Source organism: Buceros rhinoceros, unplaced genomic scaffold (genome assembly GCF_000710305.1).
Source record: "Buceros rhinoceros silvestris isolate BGI_N320 unplaced genomic scaffold, ASM71030v1 scaffold8084, whole genome shotgun sequence".
NCBI lineage: Eukaryota > Metazoa > Chordata > Aves > Bucerotiformes > Bucerotidae > Buceros > Buceros rhinoceros.
In genome coordinates, this window is record NW_010406469.1 from 37,227 (window position 1) to 56,709 (window position 19,483).

Here is a 19,483-nt window from a genome sequence, read left to right on the forward strand (position 1 = left end):
GACATTTCATAACTAAGTCTCAGTTAAGGATTTCAGGGACACCTCCTCCAAATGTGCAGAAAACATTCTGTGTTGGTGAGTACTCTCAATGGTGTCACAACACGGACTTTGAGAACTGGCACCAGCAGCAGGACAAAGCACATGCTTCCAGGGAAACACGATGAAGACCTTCAACATTCTTTTCTGGTAGAAGAGAACGTAACGAATCTTTAAAGAAGAGACACCATGAGTATTTTCCTGTGGACTTAACCAGTTCCTGCTTCTAAGTTTATTTACATAGGGTGTATTTTCAGGGTGTTTCTCAAGTCATAATGGATATTTTATAAAAATTTGTGCTACTCAATTCTAAACCTACATATTTATATGCACATATCAATAGCTAAAGTAGTGTCCCATAGCAATAATATTAAAATGGATATTTAGGCAGCTGGCACTAGAAGTCTAGTTCTACAGCACTGTACTCTCTAAAACAATTGGTGTTGAAATGTGATAGTAGCATACTTGATTTTTTATCATTGGATAGTATAGTTTGCTGCAATTGCTCCCGACTCCCTTTGTTTGTCAATTAAATGTAGGCTGTACTATGGTATTTCCATATATGTAGTCCCCCACCACCACTGGTCAGGTCCACCCTAACAGTGTCAGAAACATACATGTGTTATCCAGATTATACAATTTCACCTCTCAGTGCTCCTCTAGTTTCAGAAAAGCTTTGCAAGGTCTTACTGGAGCACTGCTTATTACAGAAACTGTGCCCTGATGAACAGTTTCCCCAATGGTGCCACTGAACAGAAGTTTTCTCAAATCATTTGCAGCATGTGATTGTTCTTCTTTATGGTTGGACTAACTCACAGGATATTCCATACACAAACATGAAAAAAACCTTGAGACAGCATTGATTATAATTGATCATATTCTTTGAGCTGCCTTGAAGCACAGCAGTAATATAACAGTTGAGATTTAAAAGGAAATAATGTGTAACACTTTGTGCTGAAATAAAATGTTTGCACAAAACTATGAATCTAGCACCATCACCTCCCTTAAATTATTAAAGACGTCCATTGCATACATGCTCAGAATAAAGAGAAAGATTTTCCCTTAGAAGCACCCTGCTTCTTCAAGAAGTGGAAAGATGCGAATAATTTTGAAATAGTAATACTCTCCTGACTGAAAGCCATAGTTCAGGAATGGCTCTCTACTAAAGAAACAACCTGTTAAAATTAACTGTTTCCTGCACATAATCAGGACTTCAGACTCCTAAGAATTCCCAATGTGATTACAGAAGGAGAGCAGTAAGGGTTTGGGGTTGCTATGGAGCAGAAAATTTGGTGTATTCACACTGTACGCTGTGCATTTTAAAGTAAGACACCTGTTCAAGTACTTGGACAACTTCAACGTACTCCTTTGGACCTTCCAAAGCGTACCCCATCAATTCCAAACACAATCTACTGGTTTTGTAACTGGCAGGACTTGAACAGCAAGATACTGGACAGTTTTGGGAACCATTCCTTCCTTGACACAGCAAAAGGTCGAATATAATAATTTAGAAGTGTCAGTCTTCTGATTTTTAACTGGCATAAATCTTTCAATATGGAAGAAATTTGGTTTGGAAATAAGTAGGGAGAAATGTCTTGTTTTCATTCCTGTATTCACTATATTTTCTTCTTGCCAATTGAAAAGGTCATTTGCTTACAAAGGCAGAAACTACTTGCATGATGCTCTTCACATAGGTCAACTATTAAGGTTCCATCTCTGTTTGACCTGAAATCTAATTTGCTTCTGAAGCAGTGCAGAGATGGTTCATCTGTCTTAAGAAATATCAGTGTCCTAAATACACTCTGCTTTACTGGATCTTCACAGACTGATATGCCATCACCACTGGTTTTGTTTAAAATACAGATGGACTCTAGTAATTCTTGAGAAACACACTAATACAGTAAGCACTAGACTATGCTGGTCTGTATGCTGTCAAACCCAGCAGTCATAGCTGTTGCCAGCTTTTACATGTCTCTTGTCAGGTGGGACCAAGACCTTTACATATTTTAATTTCACATAAACGCAATGAGAGTAGAGCCACTGATTGCAAAACAGGACAAAGACTACCCTAACCAGACATACATTGCTCCAGTTACCTTATCACTAGTTACACTTCTCTTTCTTTTTGGTTGGTTTGCTGGTAGTAGCACATGCAAGTCAGCAGTTGTAGGCAGACCAGGTTTCACAACTGTCATGAGTGTTTCTTCGGGTATATTGGTTTCCTGTGAAGACAAAGGCATATGGCAGATTATAGGACTGTGCTTTACATTTTATAGAAAATGCATAAAGAACTCCACATATGTCTTTTAGTCTTTTGTGTTAAGATCCTTAATACTTAAGGCGGGATACCACCAGAAGCTAAAACATGAACAAAGCCAAGCATAAATTAACTGAAATGTGAGCTGCGCTTTGAAGATTGGAAGAGCTAAGCATTTTTATCACATTAAAGTGATTTAGTGGCATCATGGAAGGAAGCAAAATGAAACTGTATGCAGTTTTAGCAAAACTCTGCAATGACTGTACATTTATGGGGTAACACAAAAAGTACTCCTAGGTGATTTAGGATCCTTTGTGGGCCTTCAGACAGTAGGAGACTTAGAAGGGCATATTCATTAAAGCTAACTAGCTTAGCGAGGCTACTTTTCCATCTGTGTTTAATGGTGAGAAAAGTCTTCCGTGGTGAGACTAAGAGCACCTAGGATCAGGTCCTGAAATGGTAATGAATGTCTGCACCCCTCACTGAAAGTAAAGGGCATCCCTTTTCAAAATAGTTTGTGCAAATTTTGCTTTTAGTCCCAAATTCCTCCCTTTGTTGTATAATACAGCCACACAATTCTAAAGACAACACCGATCCTGGCCTTTCTCCAACAGATTCTGAAATTCCATTAAATCGTTCGTATTCTTCCACAAATGACTTAGTAATTATTAAAATGGAAGGTCTATTTTATAAGAGAGTAAAATGCTTGCTTGGCTGACACTGGTTATGACAGTGATAACAGTGGGAAATTACTCAACTTGACATTTGATATGGACCTTAAAAAAAGGCAGGAAATGGCATAAAGTCAGAATTTCAGAACCTGATTTGCACTATTGCAAATCCAGGAAAAGTCAAGTGATTTCAAATGCAAGTATTTTAAAAACATTATCAACCTGCACCTCAGTGCTATTGCATCTGCAAAGTCAGTGTGTGCACCCTCAGTTGCTGGCAGTGTGTGTCCCTGAAGAGCACAGCTCTAGAGCTTGCAGTTTTCATGGGGTGCTCTTTACTTACCTGACAGTACTGCTGCATGGCTTTGTACTTGATTTAACCTATGGCATTCAGCTGCTCCCAACCCACATTTCTTTCGTGAACATGATCTAAAAACCAGCTGTATGAACTGTGTGCCTATGTATTATATATAATTTCCAAAGTTACACAACTGGCATAGTAGATTCTTTCTTTCTGCATTGTTTTTACACAAACACTATGTGGTTTATACTAAACAGCATCCTTTGCTTGACTTACTTATAAATATATCACATCTAAGCTACTCTTCCTGTTTTGAAGTCAGCAGTATTTGCCAATATGTCTGTCCCTAATCTCAGAGAGCAATATTTAGCATTAATTGCCAGTTAGGCTGTGATAGACCTAAACTATCTATGTTACAATATCATCATCTACAGCCTGCACATAAAAGCAACACTTGGCTCGAACTTGCTTGAAATGTGGCTCACGAGGTTCAATTTATTATTTTGCTCTGCCCTCTTTTTTCTAAATGAGAAGGCATTAACTTAACCTTCAAGCTTTACAACTGGCAAAGGAACATTTTACGAGCAATCTGAAAGAGCACCTTTGCAAGAAGTCGTGTTACTACCCGCCCTATGTCTTCCCTCCACTCTGGTATGTCGGGGTTGTACATGTCCAGGTGCTTAGTAAACTTCAGAGGAAGAACATGAAAATGATCTAGAAAAAGAAAAAGAAACATTTTTTAACAAGTATCAAACCAGGTTGCAAAACCACTTCTGTAGAAATAAAAGCTGAAAATACATATTTGGCATCATTTCCTGTGCAGCGCTGCAGAATCTAGGAACCCACTGCTGTGTGTTACGTGGTCTTGCACGAAGCGAGTGTACACTCCTGTTCAGGCACTCAATTTATTTCTGTGTTTTTGTCAACATCATCAAATTTGTGCCTAAAGATAAAAAAGCCGGTAGAAGAAAAATAAATAAAGCAGATTTACATATGCGCTCTGGAGTCATAACCTTCCCAATAATTTTTCCTTAGGACAACACACCACGCAGTCGTGCTTGGTTTCTTTTATTTGTAATGGGAATGTGCCAATGGATTTTATTCTCACTGAATCATAAACATACAGATTTTGCCCATTACATGCTCCTGCTTTTCATGTAAAATGAGTATTTTACATACTCCATGCTATGAAAATAAGCATAGAAATGATATGACAAAGGCTAACCACTGCCCTCTTTGAGAAAACAAAAACAAGGTACACCTGCGACATTTCTCTGGATATTGTCGAAAATATCTGAAATACTAGAAATAGGCTGCACCTCAGTAAAGTCTCTAAAATCTTCCCTTTGTCCATTTGGGCTCCTTGAATGATCACCTGGGGAACTTAATGCAAAGCAGAGAAAGAGATCCTCTGGAATGCATGAGTCAAATCTGGCCTCCCCCACACCTCCAACAGAATTGTACTTCAATGTGGTTTTCTTTTCCAAAGGTTTCTTTATTTCCCTCACAGCCCTTCTTTCTCTTGGTATCAGGATTGGCCAACACTAAGAGCAGAATGAGTCTTGAAAAGTAAAAGTCATTGATCTTGTCACACTAAGAGGTTTATACTTCTAAAGGTATCAAAAAAAGTGGATGCACTTTTAAGTGGTAGCATAAACGTTAAAGCCATTTCTCTTAGGAAAGGAGAAGGTTCGTAAAAGCTCCATTTAGCCTGTGTGGGTTTCATCATTATTTTAAATTATTATGTATACTAAAAGCAGAAATAACAGTCTTCCAACGATAGATGTATCATGTTGTGCATTTCATGATACCTGATGACTTTTAGCTCTGCATTAAAACTAAGTTCTCTCACTTATCACAATTCCCAAATGTGACAGCACAAATACAAATGCAAATAATATGTCAGCAGTGTATTTTTCACAGTATGTTATGCCTTGTCACCACATTATAAGACACAACAAAACACACCAGGGCACAATGTGAAACAAGAGCTGAAGTGTTATTCAATAATTACAGCAGAGCTATACTAGCTCCATACTTTCAGAAGAACATCAAAGATCAGTGTAATATTGAGATAAAAGACAACTATTTCACATTGTTTTTAATGCTGAGAGCATATACACAAGTAAATTTTCTGTTTTTTTCAGAGGTAAACTACATTATTTAGACATTCCAATAAACTTTCTAGTCATAGGCCAAAATGCTACCTCAATATTATCGCTACATATAGCATTTGGGAACCCACAGTAACTCAAAATAAGCAAAGGAAACAAAACATTTCACATTAAAGCCTTCCATACAATCTGACTGCTCAACTTTATGGAGTTACCTAAGTTCATATCTCTAATTGTAAGAATTAAATGCAGCATTAGATATAATTGTGTAACAGCTTCAAATACATCACAGCTGGTTTAAGAGGTATAAAAAACAAGTATACATGAAGCAAACAAAAAACTTAACAAGAGTAATGTCTCACCAAAAACACGGACAACTTTTGAATCCTGAAGCATGGAGCTCCCACAAGAAGCTTGCACTGTAACTCTGATGTCACCTGTCTCAGCAAACTTCGTCACCAGAAAACTCTCCAATGTAAGTAATGGCTTTAAAACACAAAGAAAAACTGAAAATAGAATTTCAGCAAGAACGACAAGAACAGCGTATGAAGAGACTATTATTAAAAATACTAGCAAAAAAAGCTTCACATCAATTACTCAATTAATCAACATGCTTTCAAATTGTCCAATTACAGTTTTCAGTACAGGATATTTCTTCCCTAAATGGATCTTTTATTACAGACTAGCTGCCAGATGGGGCAAACATTTCTTTTGGTAGAGTATTAGGTTTTCATTCAGATCCCAGTGAAATAACAGATTTTGAGGCAGGCTCAACAATCTCTACAGTATCATATTAGCAAGTCATTTGCCTCAAAAATGTAGGATATGTCAGGATTAATTCTGTCAACTTAGAGCACGACCTTAGTGCACCAATCCACCGTAACCTCTGAGGTGGAGCTGAGGATCCCTGACCACCTCTGTATGAATTACAGAACTCTTCTCAAGACTACATCGATCTGCAATGCCTGTTCTAGCAATGGCTAAGTCAACAACAATGAACAGATACAGGCTGGGATAATGGTAAACAGCCCATTTACAAGAAAAAAGTTCATTGCGCTTACTTGAAGCATTCCTCTTGTCACACTTAATCTGCCTCATAAAGAAAATATTGTACTTATCTGTTATTGAAAGAATTACCTTAAAATAAATTAACACAGCTAGACAGGAAATATTCCCAATAGAAATGCTTGGATATTTGATGCTCAAGGATATGTTTCTCTAGACTTTCTATCCCCAAATGAATATCACTAGATTGTTTGAGTGCACTCAAACATGTTTTGATATCCTTTTAGATATCCCGGTTATTTTTGATATGTCAGTTTATTTTAGACTCCCAGAAAATATTTATCTGTACAATGAATATATATATAAATTTCTGTACAGCACTTAAATTTACAGTACACACATTATCAACAGGGAAGTGTATAAATCCAAGTTCCATCATTCACCAGTGCTGTGATCTCAAATGCATCCTCTTCCACAAGATTTTTTCTACAGATAATGAAATAGAATAAATTGTTGTTTTCCCCAGAAAGAAAAGAGTTTAGAAATTCAAACGAATTCTAGAAGAGGAATCTCCATTTCCACATAAGTAGCAATAAAGGGAAATTAATTATTGTGACAAAACAGGGGAATTAGACACCGCTTGCCACCAGACATAACTGGCTATTTGGAATGAAAAATGGTCTAACAGAAGTCATGCAACATGGTAGTATTTCTATTAAAGTACAAGGTGTCACTCAACCTTTACTGGAAAGAGATTGAAAATAATGTCAGTCAAAATCAGTAATGTACCTGAAGATTGTTTCCTATCCACCAGTAGAAAACTGTTAAATTAGGGTTCTTAGGCAGTATGATGGCTGTCAGGTTCACTTCCTGGTTTCTCCCAACGACTGGAACCACTTCTAAATTTAAAGCCTGTAGTGGAGCTGAAAAGTTCCCAAAATGTCATTGAACAAGGATCCATCAATTTATTAAAGCCTCTTTCCCCAAAAGCCTCTCACCTGCGCACCATAAGGTCCTGAATTTATTTTTCCCTAACTTCTGCTTTTACATCTGTGTTGAAAGCCACAGCCATAATTGGAAGGACCTCATCTCAGTAATAATAAACACCCCCCAAAAAACCAAACCCCCCCCAAAACTCCACAGACAAAATCCTGGAGCTACAAGACAGATCATCAGAATGCACTCCCCTGATACACTTTTTTGGGTGCATGTCCAATTCTAGAAAATATAAGCAAATATTTCAGTTACAAAAGTGGAAAGGGCAATCTCACTTTTTTTCTTTAAGTTATAAAAGATCAAGTTAACAGAAATCTAACAAATCTCAAACTGCTAAGGGAATAGCAGAAAACTGAAAATGAATGTCATTTTCATTATAAAATATCAGCTGTTAGGCTCACACCACACATAAACTCTCATTAATGCATGCTTTAAAATAGATGTGTACATCAGGAGAGCATAATTCTTTTCTGAACTTTTGCCTGTGATGGCTGTAAACATTATTATTTTATAAAAGTGCATCATTACATCTATCTGCTTCTTAATGGTGTATTTTGCTTCATAGTACAATAACTTTATTGAAAGAAAATCTTTCCCTCTGAAGTTTCCAAGTGTATCTTTCTCAGAATGTCTGAAGGTAAAAGCTTTATAACAGTATCATCTATCCAAGATACCAAACCGCTATATGGTCCAACACGTGTCCATTATACAGAACGGATACTAACCCATCCATTTCTCTTGCATTCTAAGTATCTTTTATTTCATTCAAAGATCTTTCATTTCAGTGCAATCTTAAAGGTAATTAACGGCGGTCCCAAGTCTTTCTCTTACTCTCTTTCATGAACTGAATCATGGTTGGTTCATTTCTAATTCACTTTGACTAAGCTGATTGAACTTCTCTGAGAGCAAGCTATCCGAGCTGTGCACACCCTCCTCTTCCACTTTGCTTCAACTGGCCTTTGTGCTGCTTCATCTGAATGCAAGGCTCTCCTTGCATTCTGCATTTTCTCCAATGAGTCTTTAGCCACCCACTTAAGATGAAGACATGCTGGGTGCTTAAACAGCTGATTTCTTCAATAGCTCCTTTACCAAAATAGTTAAAATGCCTCTCCTGTTGCTGCTGTCAATGAAAATTCAGAAACTGTAGGAATGCCATTAAATTTGTTCCTCCTAGAAATAGATTTGCCTTCTGATGAGACAAATTAAAGAAGTCTGGAGGGATCTGCATCACTGTTTTGATTTTGCCATGAATTTACATTTTCTCAGAGGAAACTGATAATTTTGAGATAGATAGGATTTTGCTCCTAAAGAAGGTTACTTTCTCTTCCAAAATTTTCAGAGGGGAAGTTGTTTGGTACTTGAATGATGACTGTTATTTCAAGTTTGTCATTGCTATATATTAAAGAGCTAAAAATAATTATTGTGAGCCCTGTTTGTATCAGCTATACGATTCCATATGGCATTTGAATAAGCTTCACAGCACCCTTAAGTATGGACGATTAGGAATGAAGTTGACTTACGCACTTTCTGTTTCAAGGAGCTACAACTTCAGTACAATTTTCAAAGTTCCCTGGTTATTCACACACTACAGAGATTATGGTTTCATGAAAAAAAAGAGCATGTATGTGTAGTTCTTCACTTATTTTTTTTATTCTGAGTTATCTGCTTACATTTTTACTATCAGCCTTGCTCTAATTTCTCTTCAGTTCATCAACAACTTGTAGATTGTGTGATCTGGATCAGAAAGCATGATACGGATGACTGGCCAAAGTTCATATAACTGACCTGCATTACAGGGCATCCCATAGCAATGGAACTTGGCAGGAGTAAAAAATATTCCCTTCACTATTTATTCCTCAAAAAATTTCCTGAGCATACACCAGCTGGAGATAGAGTGAAAGCAGGACTCTATGGACATTTCTGCTTGCATGGTAATTCCACAGTGAAAAATGCCCCTGAATGCTATTAGTGTTTCTCTAGAATGTAGAAATAGCAGTTTAATTAGTGCCACCTACCTTCCTAAAATTTTGTAATTTACTTAAAAAATTAAACAAAGTAAATCACATAGAAAGCATTTCTTCAAGTGAGCTGTGTCTCCATGGACAACCTCAGGAATGGACCACGCCTGCCATCAGTGCTCTGCTGCCTCTGCACTTCAGCTCCAAAGTCCTCATAACACACCAGTCATTTTATTAATGAAAAATACCTCCAGTTTCTGCAGTTTGTAAACTCGCTGCATAAAACGGAGTCAACATCTTTTATTTTTACTGTTTATCCTGATGTAGGCCATACCAGGAAGCACGTTTTGAGAAAGCAGTTGTTGTACTTTCTGTTCAGGGCTTGCTACTGCTTGTCATTCTCTGAACACTATGAAATTGTTCTCCCCAGAGAGAAAGATGTTAGAGAGTTTTTTGCTATTTGTTGCTTGAACAGATCTACTGTTCCTGTGCTTAATCTACTTCTCAGCAACTAGAAGCTCCTAAAAAGAAATGGTTAAACCCTAAGTAATTTATCTGAGCTCTCTGGAGTTGTCAAATGATTTCAAAAACAAACAACAAAGAAATAGATAATGAAACTGATGCAGATAATTCGATTCTGATCCTTTCCATTTGATTTTAATAGGAGATTGGCCATTAGCATTAATGGTTTGGGCTCCATCTGCTAATCAAAGCAGAACTGGAAACTCTGGACTCAAGGACTCTGACTAGCAAAATACATAAATATTAGCAGTCACTAGACAGGCTGACATAAAGCAGATGGATCTGTGCACAGCCTTGTATGTGGCTCCAGAGATTTCCATTGCTTTGGGATTAGGATGGAAGACATACCACTCACAGCAGAGGGAAACAGACACCTGGAGAATGCAAGATCAGTATCTTTTCTTTTGATGTTACACGTTTCTGATTTTTTGACACATCTGAAAACAGGCAAAGCAACAGCTATCTTGAATTTTGAAGAAAGGGGAAAATTCAGTTCCAGTTATGGTTTTCCTTCTTCATTTCAATTATGAGATAACTGAGGTACATTAAGCTTGTGATGGTGCATGATATTCCCTGTGCTATGCTATTCTTTTCTTTTATATCTATTTGATGGGGTTTTTTAGGACTTAATTAAGGAGAGGGAGAGAAGTCTAAGCCAAGTAATACTGCCTGCCAAAACGAAGTTATACCCAAGTACCACTCTAAGACTTTGTAAGATTTAACTACCTAAAATCTAGATTCTAGCACTTTAAAAAGCTTGACTTTTAGGACCATTGAGATTTTTATTTCTTTTTGAAATCTTACAAGAGCTCATATGTTTCTCAACATGTCTGTTTACTTGCTTCACACAGCATCTAGAAGCTCCTAAAAAGACATAGCTGGAAGTGGTAAATTTTAGTTGCTAAGATTGCCAATGGGATCTTATGCCAGGAAGATGGATCAAACCTGAGATCTGAACTGAGGCATGCTTGCTATTTAAAAGATTAATACACCATCCTTCTCACAAATTCAAACAAAATTAACTCTGACCTCCTAATACATTAGGTTTACAAGCCTCTGCATTAATAACATACAGCACTGCAAGAATGTGTGAGGGTATTGAAAAATATGCATTTTTCCTAACTGTGACTAGTAATTTTCTCTACTACTTCATAGTTGTCACGAGGTTTTTACACAGCAACAAAAGTAAGAAAACCAAAGAGCTGATTTACAGTTGACTTGGATGAACACCACAGCCTCATCATGCCCAGCCACATTCTCAGCCTTCACCAAGACACGGTAAATCCCAGGATTCTCATAGCGGTGGCGGATGGGTTCTCCAGTCATCGTAAGGTTCACATATATTGCCTTAAAGCCATCTCCAAGATCTACCTGGTATTTGGTATTCAATATATCCCCCTAAAAGGAAAATATATAAAAAATATGTTAAATGGCTGGAACCAAAAGACAGGACACATGATTACTATCACCATTTCCTGAATTACAACATCATTTCCAGGCTCAGATAGATATATTGACTTAATTGCAGTAGTCACAGTAAAACCACTACACCCACAGCGAAGATTTTAATGCTATAGATCGTTGTGTGCATTAACAGAGATTATTTCAAACTTCCACAGTAAGGTGCTACCTTAAAATAAGATACCTCAGACAACTAAACAAGTTGTACGACACATAAACCATCACTCTCATCTTAATGCAGTTGGGCATTAGTTAACATAATGGTGCAGGGCAGCCCCAAGTTCTATAGTGGTGCTCATACAATTGCAAACTGGAATAGTTATTTTAGCTACTGCAACTCATCCAGGGAACTTCTAGGGTATGTAATTATAAAGTAAAATTAATTGGCTTAGACCATCTTCACAGCACCTTTTAACCACACCCTCTGAATGTCAACCATATGGCCTTCAAGATCCAAGCAGGGATCTTTGCAGAGAGTTATACTTCATTACACAGAGCTATCAGCATGTCTAGAACTAACATGCTCCACTGCAAAATCTTAGATGCATGCCTAAGATTACTGAGCTGAGTTTGGAAAAGAGTCTAAAAGTCTAGCCAAATAATTCTGTCACATCAAACGTCTTGCAGAATTTATAATTCATTGCACTTCTGCTAAGCGCTCCTTTAAATGGCCCCGTCTTCCTAAACCCAGGCCTAAAATACTGCAAGACAGATGTTACTATCAGAGGACAAAAACATGCCCCATCAGTCATGTTGTCACAGTGTGGCTGCTCAGGGGAGAAGTCAGGCTTGTGCAATGTGGACTGGCAATGTGGATTGAGTCAAAGGAAAATGCTTTTTCGCTGTGAGCAGCCACACTTTCTCAATACTACTGCCAGCAGCGCCTGAGCGAGCGGCCCTGCTTTCTCAGTCTTCAGCAGCATGATCCTGCTCGCTTGCCACAGTACATGGCAATCACAGTCATGCAATTACAACAGGTTGCAGGGCCAGGCTTGGTAGAAAATCCTCCTTATTGTGAAAACACAGTGTCAGTTTAAAAATCTTCATTGCTTCTAGGAAAGAAATGTTTACAACCATATGCTAGTCAGGTGACCTGAATGTCCATCAGAGCAGAGGAGGATTGACATTCATCAAAGTATTCAAAAATTACTTCACTTCCCAATAAGCCACTATCTGAAATAGGTTTATATCAAAATCTAATCCCTAAAGGCAGCACTAAAGTAAAATCAAAGGAGACAACAAAGCCTAGAACTTCTGTACCCTGGTATTAGGAAGGGAAGGAAAACATACTAATATTTTGTCATTTTATTATTTTGAATTTTTATTAATTTTCTTCCATGTTTTACCAGATGAAACAGCATTGCTTATACAGTAAAAGAATACCCAAAATAAAGAACCTGTAGGGTTATCAAACACCTAAACACCATATTTCAACACACATAAAGGACCTTGAGAGCTTCTTCACTGTGAATATTTTTTTCCAAGTAACATCTTTCTTTTGACAACAGATGGGTAGAATGTGGCAAAGGAGATAATATGTTATTAAAGTTTAAAGCAAAAAACATGTCTTCCTGCCAGCAACTTGCCAGTAAGAGGAATCTCTTTAGACAACTTTAGCCTGCAAACAGTTCTTGTTCGCTTTCTTATGCTAACAAGCATACATGAGTATTTTTTCCAGGTGAGACAGAAACCGGTGTTGAAAGCCAGTAGATGTAAGCTCTTAATGTTTTATTCTTATAGCTTCCCTAGTGTAAAAATGAGAGTGCTGTCTTCAGAACACCAAGACACCTCTGCTTCCCTGGCCAGGAAAGACAGAGAACAGTGGACAGATAAGAAAGAGTCACATAGGGAAAAAGCAGATAAATTTAAAAGGGATTGAGGCTTCCATTTCCATGCAAAACAGATGATTGTCATGACGCTATTTATTCACATATGCAGCTGACAGAATTTGGGAAAAAAATTATAATTGTAAATTATTATTTCTGAAGTGACTTGCAAACTGCGCAAACATATGCAAAGCCTTCTTTCTGACGTCTGGCATTCCTACACATAGTACATTCACATAAAATTGTAAATTAATTTTGTTCAGCAGAAAAGGTGGTATGTTTTGGTTTATCCTAGTAGAGCTGTTTCTTAAGCTCAGTAATTGTTATGAATTCTCATTAGACTTTGTTGTATAGATTAAATCCTAAGCAACACTCAGGACATTTCAGACTAAATATTATTCTTAGCCATAGGGGGCAGCAAACAGCTACATTTCTTCTAAATGTGCCTTCCACTTCCATGTCCTGAGCAGACTTCATCGGAAAACGCAGCACGGGCTTCGCCTCAAGATCCCTCATTTCTGAAGAGTTTTGAATAGTCTGAAATGTTTTATGTACTGCCACAAAGAGTAGGAAAAGAAATCAAAATGCTAATCAAAATCATTAGAGTCCAAACTGCAACCAAATTATTTATTCTTACAATAAGCATTTCCAAAAAATTAAAGAAAGGGCAGCAAACTGCTGGGGCGCTGCAAGCATCAGGACATAGAACCTGCAAAGCATTAAGCAGCCCAGTGTTCTGCACGTAACCTTCTTGATTCCATTACAGAAGTAAGTCCCGAGTGCCCAATTTATATCGCACAGGTTTGCCAAAATCTGTGAACTTTCTTCAAGTTCTTGCAGATCAGTGGGGTTAGCCAGGAAGTACAATACTCCAGTAACCTGAGCACAGCAGTTTTAGCTTGGTGCTAAAAAAACAAGCATTGGGAAACACACCCGCAGCAAACAATTCATCCAAAAATTACTTGCTGCTGTTGATCAGAGCCTTAGGCGATTGTCTCTCTCAAGAAACAGAAATAAACTATATCTTTGGCAACACAGCTAATATATAATAAATGTTCTTATGCTGTGCTGTTTGCTGTAAAGCTTTGCCTCCTTCCTATCTGAAAGGCAGATTCCCAAAAACATTTAAACCAGAATATTAACTGTTCTCTGTGTTTCTGTTCTTTTCTGATACAGCAGTTCAAATTTTCAGTCCAAAGAGACTGTTAATTTAGTTCCTTTGATTTTCCAAGAAGCTATTGCCTTTAAGGAATAATGACTGACAACACTGCTGACGAGACAAATCCCATTCTGACTGAACTTGGAGGTTCACTGAGTTTACTGAGTTGTCTGATTCATTTGGAAACAGAAGTTTCAATATTTAGAGAGTCATTCATCTTTGTCTAAAGCACAAATTAATCTTCATTCAGCAGCAAAGTAGGTAAGAGTGAAATGAGCCCTCAAAATAGCAAGGAAACTTTCATAAGGCAATATTTATTACTACCTGCTCTTGTCTGATGATGAAGGTGATATCTTCGCCAGGTTTAACAGCCAGGTTTTCTTCTCTGATGCTGATCTGAAGCCCCTTAGGAGCAATCAACGGACACATATGCTGTGCTAAGTTTTTCTGCAGGTCTACACCACCTTCACACACATTAGAAACAACTTTCCTGTACCTGCAAAAATAGTCAGCAGAGAGCAGAGTGAATCAGAGGTAAGCAGGAGAACACCACCAAAGGCACCGACTGGAAGTGTGATGGTAGGTAATGGAAATTCTTCAGGTTCAGAATCAGACAAGACAAGCAAAACCAACTCACGATGCAAATGATGCAAATACTTTGATGAGGAGCATTGACTTTACTGAGTAAAACATGTTGAAGAAAGAGGGTGTGGAGCACAATGAGAATTTCCTTTGTATGCATTTGCAAGAGCCTGATTTTTCAAGTTTAGAAAGATCTCTGACCAGCCCTGCAGGAATTAGATAGTCTGCTGTCCTCTCTGCCATCTCTGCCCTTTCCTAGCATTCAACAGTCAGCAATGCTCTAGAGGTCCTGGTTCAAACCCCCGAAATCAGGAAGAAATTAGACCAAGCAGCTTCTGCATTAACCCAGAACCAATTGCTTAACTGCTGTTCTCAAATCCATGCATTTTTTAAAAACACTTAAAGCATTTATTTAACATAACAGTATAAAAGTCTAACACTTTTCGAGAACTCATAATGAAATACTTGGATGTATACAGTAATTATTTACAGATCAGTTTCACTCAGGTATGTTATTTTTAAACATAATTTAAAATCAGAGTCAGACTTCTCTCTTTTAAATTGCTATTCTGTATATCGCAGCTGTCAGCCACAACCCAAAAGGCATCATTTTCCTTGATAAAGCAAATATACTCAGAGAACGTGATACTATTGCCAGATTTGACATTTCATTCATTTCGTTCTCATCTCCACAACTGACAGAGATGATGTTATGATAAGCCAGAATAGATGCCAGCTGCAAGTTATTCTCAGCACAGACGTCAGCCTTACATTGTAGTGTATATTCTATGCAGTATTGTTTACAGTTACTAAAGCTTTCCTTTGATTCTGAGTGTCCCATATGGTCAGGGAAAGAATCTATTCTCCACAGAACTTCTTACCCTTACGGAAGTGAGAGACTGTGAAGTTCTGTGAGATGTTACTGGCTCCTCAGAGTAATTCATTGAAATAAAATTGAAAATTGGTGTCAACCCATGCAATGGGCTAAAAGAAAAGGCTCGGAATGGACATTCAATGTAATAATAAGAAACATTACAAAATTAAAAAGAAAATACTGAAAACAAGAAAGCCCCCCCTTTTCTCAAAAGGATTAGTTTTTGAACTGCTGTGAAAAGAAAAGAAACATTTTTCTTTCACTGGTCTGTAGGAAGCTTTTGCACATGTTCTGAGTCAGAACTTTTTCATTTCCCAGTTTTTACAGTTTGTCTTATTTACATTTCCTTCACGCCATTTTTGTGGCCCTTCATTGGAATGTTTTCCTCCTCTCTGGAAGTCTCAGCAAGCCAGTCAAATGCAAAATCAGCTTACCCAGAGCTGCTGGTGTATGCTTGCCCCAGCACACAGTCTTCAGGAGGGGCTTCTGGGTTAAACCAAAAGTCAGCAAAGCATTTGCTAGACTCCGACCTCAGAGGTGCAGAGCGCTCAAACCCATAATCACTGAAAAACATCAACACCAAGAGTGTTACTATTCCCATTTCATTTAACAAGCTAATTTGGGGTGGATGAGACAACTTTTTTAAAGAGTATTTTTAAGAGGTTTTCTTAGTATTATTCCACCAGCTGAACATACAAGTCAATGAAGCCAGTTCTTAGAACTCTAATTTCAACAAGAGATGTGTACACTTGGGGGAAAAACTGATCGCAATTACTTTGCCAGTTCTGCAAAATTAACTCTCTTGGTAGCTTAGATTTTTAAAGGGTTTCCTTTATCACTCAGACCAATGCATTTCTTCTGTGTTTTTTTCTTCTTTTTCAAATAGAAAGGGTTTGCTTACCTTATAAATCAGCCCAATGGTCATTTTTCAAGTCTTGATCAACCAAAAAAAAACATCAGCATTTGTTCAGTCAGGTGAAACAAATATTTAAAACATGACAATGTTTTTAAACAAATTCAAATAACAAGTTGCCTATTCGTTTATACATGGTTGTGTGAGGAGAGGGACAAAAGGAGGAAAATAAACTCATCTCAAACTCTAAGTAACTATTTACTAGCAATAAATCAAAAGGTCCATAGACAGACTCACCATAAGAAATCAGAGTTCACACATTCGCAAACTTTGGATGTGAGTGCTGATGTGAAACTTCTCCCTTTAATGCACCATGATGATATCTTCCTCTTTCGAAAGCTCCTTTGCTGGCCCATGATGCAACGATCACCCTGAACATCAAAGCACCAGACTTACTGCACGCTGTAACCTACACCACACAGACATGACCTTATGTTGTCCTGAGAAAAGCTGGTCTTGCTGCCACAACTCATATCAATTCTCTCATATTCAAATGTATAGGTTCTGAAAACTCTCATATCCACTACTGTCCATTAACAGACCATTAGAATTGCGACGTACACTGTATTATCAAGGCACAAATCCAAAGATGTACATGAAAATTCAAGTGCAAGTTAACGCATGTTTCCTGTGTACACAATCTAGGCACAATCCTACAACTGGACATTTAAAAATCCAGTCTGGATGCAGATGGCTAAAGTTCTAAATCATCATGTCTCATGTGGGCAGTCAACACAAAGCACCAATCAAGCGGACACAGGTAGAATGAAGACTATCTGATCACACTCCACTGCTGATTAGGCGGCTGTAGTACTCTGTCAAAGTCATTTTAGTAGTTTCTAATTTCTGAAAGACAATTTCAATGCCAATATCCTAAGGTACTCTTTCTCTTTAGACTCTGATCTGCATAACATTTTTTGTAAATATACAGCATTCCCAAACAAGAAGTGTAAGATTAGGCATGAGAACTAGCAGATGAAAGTTGGAGAGCTGGAGTAACACAGAACAGTATGCAAAAACCCAACGCTGCAGAAAGAGAATAAATGTATTGGAAGAAGTAAAACATAATAATAAGAATGATTATGAATAAATACAACATATTCCATATAATGTAACTCCCCTCTCACACTGGTCTCTTTAATCAATACATCATATAGACAATGCAGCTTCCCAAAATTGGATTTGGCCAGAGCATCAGGATTAGCACAGCCTTAAGGCATTACTGCAGAAATGGTATTGCCCAAAACAACTGGACTCCATTAAACGATTAGTCCACTGAGATCCTAAATTGCTTCTGGAATGGGCTTTACTTATGGCAGTTTATATATGAGTACAGTATGTGGTCAGGAAGTTGGCACAACACATGACTGCATGTTGAAATTGCTTCAATTAATATTACACATTTTAGTTTGTGGTATATGCTTCACAATCCAGCAGGACCACCTATTATTACGGCAGACCACCAGATATACTCCCCGCCTTTCCCAGGACACAGATTACGCAACCAAGGAGAACACAAAATCCTCTCCCATTTTGAACCATTGTAAAATCAGCAAATACCAACATACAGAGATCAAAGCCGGGGGTGCAGCATTCAAATTCTATTTAAAATCATTTTCCTAGCACACAGGTCTACATGAATTTGAAAGCTATGGAAAAATTGTGGCAGTTAATATAAGACCATGAATACCTGTAGATTTGTGAGCTCCCAAGACTCATAGTCATCATCTGTGCACTCCCTGGGGAAGGACGGTCTGAAGTCCACCTTCACCAGTTCCCAGTCCGATCGGTAGCTAATATGTCCAAAGACTCTGGACAAAAAGATCAAAAGTAAAATCTTACTGCAAAGAAATACCATACATCTGAGATTCAATTTTTCAGTTCTTTGTTTTCCTTGCTGCAGTCATGGTTCCCTACCAAAAGGTCCCTGGTTAATTTTTCTTCCACTTTTATTCCTTTTTATATACAATGTGTCTAGTTAGAAAACATTTGGCAATTGGCTAAGAAATTTTACAATGAAAAAATATAGCTCATAGATGAAAAGACTTTTTTTCCCCCATGAACTACCCAGAAATTCAATATTACCTTTTCTCATTTGGAACCCAACATTTGTATCTATTGTCTTGTTATATGAAACATACAGAGCTCTCAGATTTTGACAGGGAGCTCAGATCAAGGAGCAGAACCCAGGATGACCGGATTCAATTTCCAGCTCTGTCACTCATTCCTGATGATTACAATGCAACTTCTTCAGCTGTCTTTGTTAGGTTTTCGTTCTTTTTTTTTTTAACTTCTACAGATTTCAGACAGCAATTTGCTGTTGTTTAAACTCACAGCAGTATCATGAAATTGTATTAATTTCTAAGGAATACACTGCATCTACACATTGTGCTGAAGAACTCTGAGTCTCCTCTTCATTTCAGCTCAACGTGTAACAAAAACCAGCCACAAACTGTAAATTTCTTTTGATAAAAAGGAAAATCTCATTGCTTTAAAACCCAAGCCACACTTTCAAAGCAGCCAACATTTTCAAAGTCAGAATATTTATTTCCAAAACAAAATGGGTAAGTGTGACATCCAGCAACAAATTAGAAAGGATAAAGATTCTATTTGGGCACCAGTCAAATATATTTGTGGTTTGTATCAGGCTAACGTGGCTTACTTGCCAAAGAATTTAAGGTTGATTCTGAAGCCAACAGTTTGTGTGCAGTTCAGACTGCTCAGAGTTCATATTCCAAGCTTTAGGAGCATTCTCCAAACTAATTCATTCCTTTTGTTTTGCCCTCACTTTTGTCCAAATCCAGACAC

At 37.6% G+C, this 19,483-nt stretch overlaps 1 protein-coding gene across 1 annotated transcript in view; it reads right to left on the reverse strand.

Annotated features, from left to right (window-relative positions):
* Positions 1-19,483, reverse strand: part of SORCS2 (sortilin-related VPS10 domain containing receptor 2) — a 99,164-nt gene that overhangs the window by 15,649 nt on the left and 64,032 nt on the right. Inside the window, exons 14-22 of the mRNA XM_010134095.1 lie at positions 18,366-18,486; positions 16,913-17,046; positions 16,197-16,325; positions 14,631-14,802; positions 11,072-11,258; positions 7,174-7,307; positions 5,742-5,865; positions 3,867-3,979; positions 2,133-2,258 (exon numbers count right to left, since the gene is read on the reverse strand). Of these exons, the coding sequence (XP_010132397.1) occupies positions 2,133-2,258; positions 3,867-3,979; positions 5,742-5,865; positions 7,174-7,307; positions 11,072-11,258; positions 14,631-14,802; positions 16,197-16,325; positions 16,913-17,046; positions 18,366-18,486 (1,240 nt within the window). The remainder of the gene's footprint in view (positions 1-2,132; positions 2,259-3,866; positions 3,980-5,741; positions 5,866-7,173; positions 7,308-11,071; positions 11,259-14,630; positions 14,803-16,196; positions 16,326-16,912; positions 17,047-18,365; positions 18,487-19,483) is intronic.